Source organism: Rhopalosiphum maidis, chromosome 3, assembly GCF_003676215.2.
Source record: "Rhopalosiphum maidis isolate BTI-1 chromosome 3, ASM367621v3, whole genome shotgun sequence".
NCBI classification, from domain to species: domain Eukaryota; kingdom Metazoa; phylum Arthropoda; class Insecta; order Hemiptera; family Aphididae; genus Rhopalosiphum; species Rhopalosiphum maidis.
In genome coordinates this window covers 68,182,506-68,196,802 of record NC_040879.1, presented here as the reverse complement: position 1 = coordinate 68,196,802, position 14,297 = coordinate 68,182,506, and the positions used below count along the sequence as shown (strand labels likewise).

The following is a 14,297-nucleotide window of genomic DNA, read 5'->3' as shown; positions in this document are numbered from 1 at the left end:
TTTGGCACTCTCAAATCTTTAAAATGTATACATGGTTTATTATGAGTTTTACTTATCGTAGTAGAAAAAAATCAAAAATCGTTACTCACAATTTTTGTTTATAAGCATTTAAAGTTAAAATGTTTACAAAATATATCAAAATCGCGAAAATTTGATTGGAATTTCGAAGTTGAAAATTCATAACATTTTTGTGATTTATACCTAGGTTAAAAAACCTAATACAAGGTTATCCATAAGTTTTCCTTCAAGTAACTGTAAAAAAAAATTCCACCGTCGATATAGAAAAAATGTTATAAGCGTATGAAATGAAAATTTTTTTCGAAATCATGTAAAATAATGATTTATTACAATTTAAATGTAGGTAATAATATAATATACCCTTCTAATTATCCTGACTGACAAATCATCTTCGTTCAAAATCGTTTTTTGTATACAATGATACCTGTCATGGCATTCAAATTTAATACATCCATTATAGTGACCTACTCTCCATCTCTACTATATAGCAGTGTTCCCACTTGCCCACTCTTTTTTTTTAATTTTTTCAATATTTATTAGTTTCAACATGAATTATATTTGGAAAATTTGTATGTGTAATTAAATAGGTAAATCTAATAATAATCCATACTCTGCAATATATATTATATATATATATATATATTATAATTGTAAGCATGATGTTAACAATTAAGGCTGACCAAGTAGGTTTCAAATGGCTGAATGGTAATTGAGTAGTTTATGCTGTAATAAATATATTGATTTTGAACTAAATGATTAATTAGTTTTCGATTTCATACAAAAAACGATTATAAGTAGAGATTGTGTATTAGTCACTCTTCTTAATAATATTAATTTATAATATATTTACACTAATATTAATCATAAGTAATTTATTTGTATAGCCTTATTTAGCTTGAACTTATTTTTTTACAAAAATATGGGGTGAATATGTTTGTTACCGCCTACGATATAAACTATTTTTTGAAATCTTAACTTCAAAAGCTTAATAAGAAAAGACGTGTTTAATTTGAATTAAATAATAAATTATTATTAATATGAAAAACTATCCTGAGCAGTATAATATTTTACTTAATATTGGTTGCTTATATAATCATACGTGTTTTTCGTAAGATTAGATAAAAAATGGTGCGGACAAATAAAAAAAATAACATAGATTGTTGACTCAGCGTTAAAGATATATTTAGTGTATTCGCTCAAGCTGACAGAACACAGGAATATATAAGTGTATATAAATAATATTATTTATAAAATCAGTATTCGAGTAAAGATCACGAAGAAGAGACTAATGACAGTCAACTTTAAATTGTTAACATTAACTTAATAAAGATGTGATAACATTCATTACATAAAAATCAAAATATGTATACATTATTATTTATTTCACATTTCACAATTATATATCAATAAATTTAATTGATTATCTCGTACCTTTTATTACTGTGATCTTCAATGCCATCCTCGAGAAAAAGGTTACTCAAGTTACTCAGGTAATAGCAGTGTACTGTATTATTTTATGACTATTTCAAACATTAAATAAATCTGTACATATTTACATATTAAATATAAAAAAAATATAATATTAATATTAATATTATTAATAATATTTTTAATATTTACATATTTTTTATATTTATATTTACATATTATATTACTTATCTACATATTTCAATATCGCATCAGATTGTGATAGTTGGTTGCAAGACATAGGAATTAACTTAGAAATTTTTATTTATGTCAGTCGAACAACCCGGTTCACAATACCGATTCGTGTACTAAGAAAGGTCCTTAATTGGGTCTAATTAAAAAATAAGTTGTGCATAAAATTTATTATTTTTTTTAAGTTCTATAAGCACAAATTAGACAATTTAAATTTCAATCTATTGTAAAAAATACTTATGTTATTTCAATATTTTTCAATTGCTACACTTATAACTTATGACGAATCTTGTCTTAAATTTACAACATTTTTGACTGAGCATCAACGTTTTTTATCGTCATTAAAAAAAGATAAATGATTTCAATTACCTAGAAATAGCTCTATAATTTGACTAAGTATTTTAAACATTACATCGTGTACAAATAATATTTGAAATATTTGTGAAATGATTTAAATTTTTAAAATTGCTTGAATAATAACAAAATAATAATATCGAAACATTAAATTAGGTATTTAAATTTCGGACTATGCCATACTCAAATTACCAACAAGCCATAAAATATTAACTATTATGTATTTATACGTTGACAGACAAAACACCTTTTTTTACTAAATTCAAAGTAAACAAAATACATTTGCTTTATCTATTTATTATAATTATTATAATATAACCGTATTTAATAAAACTGGGTATAACAAAAATGTACATATTGATATTTTGTACAATAGTTATAATAAAATATTTTTATTTTTTCTTCCGATTATTTTATCATAATACAAGTTCAAAAAAAAAAAATTAATATAAGTGAACATTTGCACGTTAAAAAAATCCGAAATATTTTGAAAATTATAGAAATATTAAGTTCCTTTTTCGTTAATTTTAGATTTTTTAAGCAAAGCAATGAATATTTTAACAAAGAAATTTTACCTATTGATGTATACTCTTTTATGTATGGCTATTTTTTAAAGAAATTTGTCAAAATCACAAAAAATTACAAATTATATTTTAGTTAAAAATTTATAAAATATTAAAATAAATATTAAAAACCTAAAATTTAATATACATGTTTTAATTAACACTTCACAATAATATATAAAAATCTAATAAAATAAATAAGTAGAATTTTTTTTTTTAGACATTTGAAGTTCAAATTTTAAAATTTGGATGAAAAAACATATTTTGTAATAATTCAAAAATATTTTTAATGAAGATTTAAAGAACTTTTACATATAATATACATTTTACTGAATGCAATGAAATTTTTAAAATATCTAGATTATTTTTAAGCTATTTTTACTTATTTATATCATAAATATATTTGCGTTATTTACGCCATTTACGGTACAATAAGTTAATAACAATTTAAAGTAATACTAAAACTAATAATTAATTGTATTACTTTTGTAGCTTTATAATAAAAATAAAAACACATAATACTTAGGAGTATAGACTGACAGACATTTCACTTAGAATTATTTTTCGTGTACAATGATAAATTATATGATTTATAACTTTATAAGCAATTATATTGCAATCAAATTCTACACATCCATAACAGTGACCAACTCGACATAAACCTGCTATTGTACTGCCCATTTGCCCAAAATTTTTTAATTTTATTTTCCCCAAATATTTTTTTAATTACTTGGAATTTTTTACTTTTAATCTCATAAAGCATCAAATTGATCTAATTTTCTATAAAAACCATCCTTAATTAGCTAGTTACTATAGTTAGTAGGAGATCATGTCATCACTCATCGACAACTCATATTTTTTATTTCATATTCAGAATCAGAATATTTTTGACCTTTTGGGCATATTTCAAATGACAAGTTATAGTTTAAAACTATAATATTTGAAATATTTTAAAGTATAATTTTTAACTTATTAATGATATTATAAAGTATTTAAAGTTAAGTGAGTAAATAGAAAACCTTTTTATCATCCACTAGTACGCCGTACGCCATAAAATGTTCATTCGCTGATCCATATTAATTTAAAATTTGAATATTGTAATTAACCACGTATTTAAAATTTTGGTTTGTTTACTTCGCAATACTCTTAAATGTAATAAAAATTAAAAATATATTATTATTTTTTTAAGTAAAAAAAAATGTTAATATTTTTCGAAAGGACAAATATTCTACGGTAAAAAAATCATTCAATGTATTACATATTTTTTTTGTAATCAAATTATTATCAAACAATTATACAAATTATGTTATCTTTATAGGTACCACCTATTGTGATTAAAATAAAAATTATTGTTATTAATAGCATTATTTTTATTAGAAATACGTTGTTGTTATAGGTTCATACAAGTATATTATGTCCGTTATTCCCCCTTTATCGGTTATTACATGAAACATATAAAGTATATATACTACCTACACCTAAGTAAAAATTATTCAGTGACGCACAATAAATCTGTCGCATTTAAATTGATTGTGTTACAACCGATTTAATTATTCAGATTTAAAATAGTGTGTGTTTATAAAATAAGTTCATCCTAATGTTTCTTAATTGCTAAAATCCACATTAATCATAAATATTTTATTTTAATAAATACTGTTTACTTTGAGTAAAACACACGTTTGAAATTTCTTTATAGATCAATGTTAAATACGACTAAGCACATTTTAAAACCAAAGACATTCATGCTATGGATTCTATTATTCGTAATAGTAATATGGACTTACACATATAATTCGTTGACCACATTTGATTTGATGTTCAGCGAACCACGTACATCCATCTTAGATTACGGTAAGTGTTAAATTACTATTCAATTTTATTATATACCTAATATGTCGTGACATTAATAAACAATTTAAATAAATAATAGGTTACAACTTAAATTATTTTACAGATTTTATTTCACACAGATAAATTAATTTTTCAAAGTTCAAAAAGGCATAAAAATAAACTAACATAAAAATTAAATCAATTACTTACATCAATATCGAAGAATCTATGTCATCATTTTTTAGTGTAAATTTGATTACGAGCATGAAATAGTATTATAGGATCTAATATATATTGTAATAGTATGTCAATGGTTGTTGTAATAATCATTTAAATTTACATAGGTATCTACTATCTATTGTGTATTTGTGTTATAGCTTTTAAATTATTCATAATACAGTGTATGACCCTTATAAATTATATTATTGTTTTTAAATAGCATGAATACAAAAATACTTGCTATAATAAATTATGTTCTCAATAATTAACACAATATGATAATTAACTTTATTTGCTATAGATTATATTTTATATTAAGTAATCTCGGTTATTATATTTTATTCACCAATTTAAACTTTTAAACATATTTTTAATGCTATATTAATTTAGCATTTAAAGTCGATGCTGACGACACTTACGCAGTAAAACTTTATAACAAAAAAAAATGGTGTATAAAGTATAAAAATTTGAAATAATTATATTAAGATTTCAACACAAATCTTCACTACTATTTAAGTTTTCACATTTTTTTGACTTTATAATAAAGTGAATAACTAATAGTAAAAAGAAAAAATAATATTACCATTAATAATACATAATATTTTTAAATTAAAGGGCTTTTTCGTGAATTTGAAATTTTTTAGAAAATTCAACTATTGTCGAGTAATATATAGGTAACTAAATATTGTTGCTTCTCTCCCGTTAAAGAACTACACTGAAATAAATAATTATTCATTTAAAGTTATTTTATGATTGATATATAAAGAGTAAAATAATATTAATTAATTATTGTCATTTGTTTTAGAGAATTCTGGATATTTAATTAATACAACAGGATGTCGAATCCCAGAGATGTATTTGAAAGGACCTGAAATAACAAAATATATCAATCAAAACGTACAACTAGATTGCAAAACGACATGGAATTATACTTTGCCATTAGTTACCTCAGACCTAACATCTCTAATATTGAATATGAGTGCGTGGGCTACTTTAAATATCAGTGAGAGAGATCCAAGTTTCAAATGTTATTACACTCCAATAGAAAGATCAGCATGTGACAACCATCAAGATGCTAAAGAATTTAATGATAATAATGTGAAGTAAGAATAATTTTCTGCTTTAAGATGATTATTACATAAGATAATCCGTAAAGCATGTTCACTCCCATTTTTTCTTTTTTTTTTTTTATTAAATAATAAATTTGTTTAAATTTTGATTTTTGGAATTTTCAAATATACTTTATGTCTATATTTTTAAAAAATTGAACCAATAATTTTTCAATCACTAAAATTAATACTAATAATATTGTAGTCATTAAAAATGATGTTACTCAGTATTATATAACTTTAAAATAAATTTAATATTGGATTTAGTTTTCACAAGATTTGCTACTTTTTATACATTGACTTAAATGATTGAGTAAATGGTTCCTCATAAATATTGCTTTATTGGTTAGTTAAAAACATTTAAGAAAAACAAAATTTTTTTATAAGTAATTTAAATTCTAATTTTGACAAAACTCGGGAAAATCATGGGCATTTGCAAATTATTCTGTAGTTAAAAATTCATAAAATTTTAAATATTTGAACTTGAAATTTACGTATATTATAAATTGTATTATATTATATTATTATTATTTTCAAAATATTTATATTCATTTTAAGTTATTATTTATTCATAAGTACCATGGACATATTCTCATTGTTGTATGGTACATTAAATTAATAACAACTTGTCACAGTACTAATATTTTATATTATAATTTTCTATAATATATTAATATATTATAAAATTTTCAAAATTATAATTATTATTATTATTATTATTTTTATTTTAATGACGATAAATTTAAAATATTTAATGTTAAAGATACATAGATACAATTTTTATTTATAAACACTTAAAGTTCAATATTTTTTAAAATTATATAAATTCGCAAAAAAAATTATAAAATATTCGATTAATATAACTAAAGATTGAAAAATTCGTATAAGGTTTCCAGTAGAAGTAATTTAAACTGTAATTAAAAAACTTTAAGGAACTTTATAAAAATATATAAACAAATTGTTTTTTATAAATTTTTTAATTTAAAATTTGGATGGAATTATATATTTAAGCAAATAATAACAATTTTAGTTGTTGTGTTATTGCCGTTATAGGTAACTTGAAAAATTATACATGGGTATTTGAAATATTACGTTACAGTGACTTTCTCGTATAGTGTACAATAAATAAATACACTCAACACCTACTGTGTATCAAAGTGATTACCGGCTTAGCTCTTTTTTATACATTTGAACTCTTGGTTAGTGTAAACATGAAACCAATATTTCCTATAAAATTACTGTATGATTATTGTAAGTTACACTGTCGTTTATCGCGGTCCATTGTAAAAATAATTATAGGATTATAAAAGAAAAAATAAAATGGGTTTTTCAGTGCACAAGTTTTAGGAAATTCGGTAAGAAACTCTTATTTTTAATTTGACTACACATTTGTATCAGTGCATGAAAAAAATTCTCTGTGTAAAATTATATGATAATATGCACTTGTTTTGTTGATACAATTTAAATATAACAAATGTATAATTATAGTTAATAATTATTATGCTCAACTAAAACCACAAAAATCTATATTTTATTTTAAATAAAAAATTTAACATCAATCTTATGAACAAATTAATTCCATACACAATATAACGACTATCCGGTCTTACGGATTTCAATCGTATGGATTAGCCAAACTATCAAATTTACAAAAATCCCAATCATTTAAATCAATTAAATTCCGGTTAATAATGAGTATACTATTTAACGTCTAAGTAGTCATACTTTACGTTTACACACCAACCTGCTACACATAGACATAATATTTTAAATTGCATCTATTTTAGATTCTGAACCGAGTGATGATAGTATTGATTTTACAAAGATGTGTGTCTTTTTTTTATCTTTTTATTTTTTATTTTTATGTCTGTCATCACATTTTGGAGTAGTAATAATGCTTCAATTTTTGAATTCAGCCTCTCTTTAAAAAGAAAAATTCATCTAGTTGGTACTTTGAAGGGGTCAAAAGTAAAAAATTTCCAGTAGTTTTCAAAAGCGTCGGGAAAAACCTTGAAAAAATAACGGAAAAACGGTAACTCATAAATGAATCATTGTAAATACTTGAAATTTCCACTAAATGTTTATATTAGCGTTATCTATTTACGATTACATTTTCAAAATATTTTGACCTTTTTAAGCTACTTATAAACAATTGAAATTTTCTACTTTTCTAAGTTTTTTTTTCTTGAAATACCGATAAAAAAATTTGGTTATCCAAAAAATCTTTAAAATTTGTTACAAGGCTTATTATAAGTTGTACTTATCGTAGTAAAAAAAAAATCAAAATCGAGAAAATTTGCAAGGAATTTTAAAGTTGAAAACTCATAAAATTTTTGTGATTTATACCTAGGTTAAAAAACCTAATACAAGGTTATCCATAAGTTTTCTTTCAAGTAACTGTAAAAAAAAATTCCACCGTCGATATAGAAAAAATGTTATAAGCGTATGAAATGAAAATTTTTTTCGAAATCATGTAAAATAATGATATATTACAATTTAAATATAGGTTATAATATAATAGATCTTACTAATTATTATTGACTGACAAATCATCTCCGTTCAGAATCGTTTTTCGTATACAATGATACCTGTCATTGCATTCAAATTTAACACATCCATTATAGAGACCAGTGACCTACTCTCCGTCTCTACTATACAGCAGAGTGATACCCACTTGCCCACTTTTTTTATAAATGTTGTGCCAGTCCCACTTAGTCCACCATCTAAATCCCTCATTAAAGATCTAAACTCAAATAATTTCTCCAGTAACCCATCTAGACGATTAGCTCACTGATAAATGGTACAGAGAATTCAAAAATTAAAATTAATATTTGATAAATACGAGTAAAAAATATCACTACTGGGTGACTTCTTTTTATCATCCAATTACGTGTAATTAGCGCCAATGTGCCGTACCACTTATAGGTTTGTTATAAAAAAAAAAATTGTAATAATAATTAATACATCACATAAAAATATAAAACAAATTATAAGACAGACATCTATACCTAGTATACCTAACGAACTAACTGAATAAATTATTACAATTAATACATCAAAAATTCAAATCCTAATATTTTAGGTTAAAACGATTGCCACACATAATTTATTTTAAATTAAGTAGCAGTAAACACCACATCTTTAGTGATGTGATATATTATTATTCTATGTTATTATATAAAATATAACAAACAATCTTACTGTCTTTGCTTAAAATATTATATTATGTGTATAATTGTAATTTTTTTTTTTATAATAGACTTGGCGAGAAAATATACTTTGTAAACAATATAACAGTTCCGGACGAAATGGTCGAAGTAGTATGCACGTTAAATTCAAATATAATTTACAAATATTACCACATATTCATTCGCCCAACTTCGTCAGTAAGAAAACGAAAAGACGGAGATGTAAGTGTATTAGTTTTGGGTTTGGACGCAGTATCTCGTATGAATTTTCATCGTCAAATGCCAAAAACTAGTGCGTTCCTATCTAGAATCGGCACCGTGGAAATGTTAGGTTACAACAAAGTTGAGGATAACACTTTTCCAAATGTAATTCCCGTACTCAGCGGAATGTCAATAGAAGAGTTGAAAATAAACTGTTGGCCTAAATACGAAGACTTTTTTGATAATTGTCATTTTGTATGGGATGATTATAAAAATTCTAATTTTAGCACATCTTTTGTAGAAGATAGTCCTATAATTGGAATGTTTAATTATTTAAAATCTGGATTTTTTAAAAAACCCACAGACCATTATTTAAGACCACTCATGCTACAGGCCGAAAAAAACATAGGACACGAAGCTGTTGGTAACACAATAGGTTGTATTGGCCATCAGTTGGGTATGGCCATGATGCTTGATTATGCTTTTAAAATGGCATTATCTATGACTAATCACTTATATATGAATTTATTTTGGACGACGAGCTTAACGCACGATTACTTAGAGTATTCGAAATTTGGCGACGATGATTTAAGGAACTTTTTTGACGTGTTTAACAAATCTGGCGAACTTAACAAAACGATCGTAGTACTAATGAGTGATCACGGAATAAGGTGGGGAGAATTTCGAAATACATACCAGGGGAGTTTGGAAGATAAGCTACCCATGTTGAAATTCATCATACCAGAATGGTTTCAAAACATGTATCCCAGCGCGATGAAAAATTTGCAGAAAAACACACTTCGACTTACAACGCCGTTTGATTTACACGAGACGCTATTAGAGTTCATTGACAGGAAACAGATTGATGACGATTCAATTGCGAGACGAACGAAAACGAATCGAAATGAACGAGGTACGAGTTTGTTTCTCGAGATTCCAGAAAACAAGACCTGTGAAACAGCGGGTATACCTAAAAACTATTGCGCGTGCCACGAAAAGAGGACGGAGTTATCCGTAGACGACTCGAACGTCGTCGAAGCGGCAAGGGTGTTTATGCTGTACGTCAATTCAAAGTTATCGATGTATACAGTTTGCGCGTATCTAACGCTGTACGCGATCCACAAAGCGTCAGTAGAAATGGGAAAAGACAATTCTTCGGTGAGAGATTACGAGATACAAGTAACTACGGTTCCTGGATATGCAAAATTCGAAGCAACATTAAGGCAATATTACGGCAATTTTAAAATGGTAGGTTCAGTTAGTAGATTAAATGTGTACGGCAATCAGAGTATTTGCGTAAATGACGCTAAAACGAAACTATTGTGTTATTGTATACATGACAATTAAACTCAAACGAATACTTTCAAGTCGTAATATCCCAAATTCATATCATTATGACGACATAATATGATCTAAATATAAATAGGTAAGCCTCGTAATAATTAGACACAAAAGAGACAAAAAAAAAAAATCGATTTTTTTAATGGAATTTGATTTGTTTTGTCATGTGATATTTTTAATTTTATATGAAATATTTTATTAGAATTTTATACGAAATATTTTATTAGAATTTTATAGTTTTTATTGTGAAAAGATTTTTGCTTTCGATTTGTAATTATTTTTTTATTGTTGAATAATACCAAATAATATTCGACGTATTATATTTTACACTATTTACATACATCGCGAAATCAATTTGATACTTAAAATAAAAATAAAAATGATTTTTCAATAAATATGTGTACATGCGTGTTTTAACAAGAGTCAAACATGTTATTATCTGTTGAAAAATAATAAATATGATTGTATAATAACTTATAGTTTGATCGATTTGTTTATTATAATTTATTCATACTTTATATTATTGGAACGGAGTGGTCGAGTGGTGCAAGTATGCAATAGTAAACAGCTAACGTTGATGTATATCAAAAACCTATTGAAGTAAGTTTTCAATTTTAGCGTTATAATCATACATTTCTGTACAGTCTACTTGGAAAATAATTACTGATTAATCACTAGGAAATATTAGGTACATTTATTTTACAACAATAGGTATTTTATTTTATATACACGAACCGCTTATACGGATATGTTGGAAGCTGAAAAACGCAATTATCAAGAGTTATATTTGTTATTATTATTTATTCACTATTTACACTACATATTGAAATAAATTAAGCACGTGAAAATTTGAATTGAAAGTTGAAAATTGTAATAACATACTGAAATAATGGCTTATAAATCTGGAACAATTTATACTTCAGTAGGTATTTAACAATTTATTATGATTTGAAAAAGAACTGACTTATTTGTAAGCTTTAATGTTATTATATTTTTATTATAATCACAAGTTATAACAGCAAAATAATAGGGAAGAATTAGAATTTCATATTCATGTGAAAAATTGTAAAACCTCACTTTACTATATAGTACGGTTATTACGTATTTGAAATATATTTTATTATAAAATGTTGATAAATTATATTTATATTTAGCTACTATTTAGCTTATATAAGCAATATTTCATCATTAAAATTGAACATTTTTTCTAAACTCTAAAGACTCTAAACATCAAACGATATTCTAATTGCTAAGTCAGTAGTTTTGAGACTTTTAATTACAAATGTATAATGTTTATATATATGTATATATAAACTCCTAGACAATATAATGAGAATTGCATATGTTTTTTAATTAAAAATTATTTCTATTTATTTGGGTACGACGGTGAGAATCAGTTAAAAATGAATAATGCATAAAATGTTTATAGTGGTGTGAAACCATATGATAATTATTTTCAAATATTTAAACTTATAACAATATAAATGGTATATATTAATCAATACACGTACATACACCTTATACATAATGCATAGAATTGTTTTAGTCATTTTAAATAAAATCGTTAAAATATCTAATCAATTTTATAGTTTTAATATTTGTTCCAATTGCCTACCCACGAACAATGGTTATCAATAACCTTAGATTCTGGTACTTCTGGTAAGATTTGCAATGGAATATTCTCAGGAATCAATTCAGTTTCCTCTGTGACTTGAGGAAACAAAACGATGTCACTAGTGCCGATTCCGTCGTTCTCGATACCACGGGATCGTCTTGAACATTTTTCAATTGAAAACATTTCATTCGTGACGGAAAACTTGTACAAGCCGTGAAAACAAATAATAATTATTATAATGGCGTACGCGTAAAAAAAATTGACCATAAGAAACAAAATCGGTGATTTTATTGGTGGAGACAGATCGGTGTTATTTTTAATATTTCCGTTCGAAACCTGGTAAGTGAAACATGGGTACCTACATTAATTTCAATAATTATTATAAAAGTCGTAATCAATACTCACTGAAATATTATTAAAATTATCACCGTGAACGTATCGGTATAATGGAATGTATTTCATAAAAAGCATAAAAATAATGAAAAACATTACAGCTACAATTGTAAACGATTGAAGTATTTTATTATTCATTTCAACGTACATTATAATATAAACTGTTTGTTATATTTGTAAAACTCAGTCTTATTTACATTTTATTGTAGCCAATAATAAGTAAAAAAAAAAAAAACTTATAATAACAATAACGCTAAGACGTAATGTGATACGATTATTGCAAGTTAAACAATTTTAACGAAAATAATATTTGCCACAAAAAAAAAAACGATTTAATAATCATTACAATTAATAACCATTAACTGTGCCACTGACATAAATACGCGTACTTAATCATTTAAATTTCCCTTAGACCTATTAAACGCACATTATATATACAGGGTGTCCGCAGTTTTTTCGAAACTAGAAAAAATATTAAAAATTAGGAAATTTATGAAATTAAAATTTTAAAACGTCAATATTTTCAGAAAAAAAACTCTGCAAAATCGCTATCTTCAATTTTTTTTTAAATAATTAATTAAAAAATACATTTTTTAACTTTTTTACCGAAACATAAAAATAAATTAAAACATGAAATATTTGTAGTACTTGTCCCTGTGAATCTTATTAAAAAACCAGAATTATGATATCTCCATTATTTCAGGCGATATCGCAATGGGTAAATACTCGCGGGACACTCTGTATATGTAGTATATACTGTTATTATGTCACATCAAACATCTCGCCTTTTTCAGTGTCCACTGACGTACCTAATATTAGATACTCAGTTCAGGCTGGGCAATCAGCCTGCGGAAATAATTTTTACTGGGATAATGAAGAATGTAAGAATCAACTATAACGTTTGATTAATGTATAATTAATGTTTTCACTAGTCATATAATCGAAATCCGTTATAAATAATAACAAACTATACACTATAATATACGTATAGCCATCATTATAGTCACTTAAAATACGACTACCACTATATTATATCAATGCAATATAAATAGATAAATAATAATATTATATTATATTATGCACACTACGACTGAGCTCGCATGCTATGATACTGACGGGTGCGTGAAACTTATTTTTGTTCACTTTAATAGTTTTATCAGTGGGTGTCTACAAGACTACAAACACCTTTTCGATAATACTCAAAATATAACTATGATTTGTAGCTTATAACTGCTGGTCGGCACTCATGAGGTAGTATTGGGGAGTTCACATTTCATAGATTCCCTATTATAATATTCTACGTATAGCTGAGATAGGTATGTTTTTCAATTTATCTTAGCAGGTCACGACACCACTGTCTTTTTAGTCTTTTTTTAGGGTTGCCTGGAATAGTTGAAGATGAGATTTGAGTAATAAGAGGGTTTGGGTGTTGGATTAGTCGGCTATTGAAACGCTTGTAATGTAATTTGGCTAACTCGGTGACAGTTGATATTTTTAAATCAGAGTGGAGAAATTTAATGGAGATGTAGAATGAAGCTTTTGAAACTGTTCGAAAAACTTTGGATTGGAACCTTTGAATACGGTTAGTATTAGATATTTTAGCTGAACCCCAGAGCTGGATGCTATATGCCCTGATGGGTCTTAAGAGTAGTTTATAAATTAATAGTTTGTTTGGTAGTTTTTGGCAGTTAATAAGGGTCGTAGGAGACGAAAGCGGTTATCAAGTGCGACAATTTTGCTTTTGATGTGTGGTGCCCAAGTAAGTCGACGGTCGATGTGAATTCCAAGATATCGTACACATTGGACA

The 14,297-nt window shown here is 25.4% G+C and overlaps 2 protein-coding genes across 2 annotated transcripts; one reads left to right on the top strand and one right to left on the bottom strand.

Moving 5' to 3' along the window:
- Positions 1 to 1,328: 1,328 nt before the first annotated feature.
- Positions 1,329 to 10,641, top strand: LOC113556470. Its single transcript, XM_026961430.2, has 4 exons — positions 1,329 to 1,508; positions 4,291 to 4,445; positions 5,449 to 5,746; positions 9,012 to 10,641. The coding sequence occupies exons 1-4, from the start codon at positions 1,471 to 1,473 to the stop codon at positions 10,486 to 10,488; spliced, it is 1,968 nt and encodes a 655-aa protein (XP_026817231.1). The 5' UTR covers positions 1,329 to 1,470; the 3' UTR covers positions 10,489 to 10,641.
- Positions 10,642 to 12,073: 1,432 nt separating this feature from the next.
- LOC113559276 lies at positions 12,074 to 12,628 on the bottom strand. Its single transcript, XM_026964938.1, has 2 exons — positions 12,503 to 12,628; positions 12,074 to 12,433 (listed from the first exon to the last, which is right to left on the bottom strand). The coding sequence occupies exons 1-2, from the start codon at positions 12,626 to 12,628 to the stop codon at positions 12,074 to 12,076; spliced, it is 486 nt and encodes a 161-aa protein (XP_026820739.1).
- Between the last annotated feature and the right edge of the window lie 1,669 nt (positions 12,629 to 14,297).

Excerpts from the sequence above, each read along its gene's own strand:
- LOC113556470 (XM_026961430.2), top strand. The coding sequence starts at position 1,471 with ATGCCATCCTCGAGAAAAAGGTTACTCAAGTTACTCAG. Across the intron at positions 1,509-4,290 it reads AGGTTACTCAAGTTACTCAG|ATCAATGTTAAATACGACTA; the intron begins GTAATAGCAGTG and ends ATTTCTTTATAG. Across the intron at positions 5,747-9,011 it reads TTTAATGATAATAATGTGAA|ACTTGGCGAGAAAATATACT; the intron begins GTAAGAATAATT and ends TTTTTATAATAG.
- LOC113559276 (XM_026964938.1), bottom strand. The coding sequence starts at position 12,628 with ATGAATAATAAAATACTTCAATCGTTTACAATTGTAGCTGTAATGTTT. Across the intron at positions 12,434-12,502 it reads ATAATTTTAATAATATTTCA|GTTTCGAACGGAAATATTAA; the intron begins GTGAGTATTGAT and ends TTCACTTACCAG.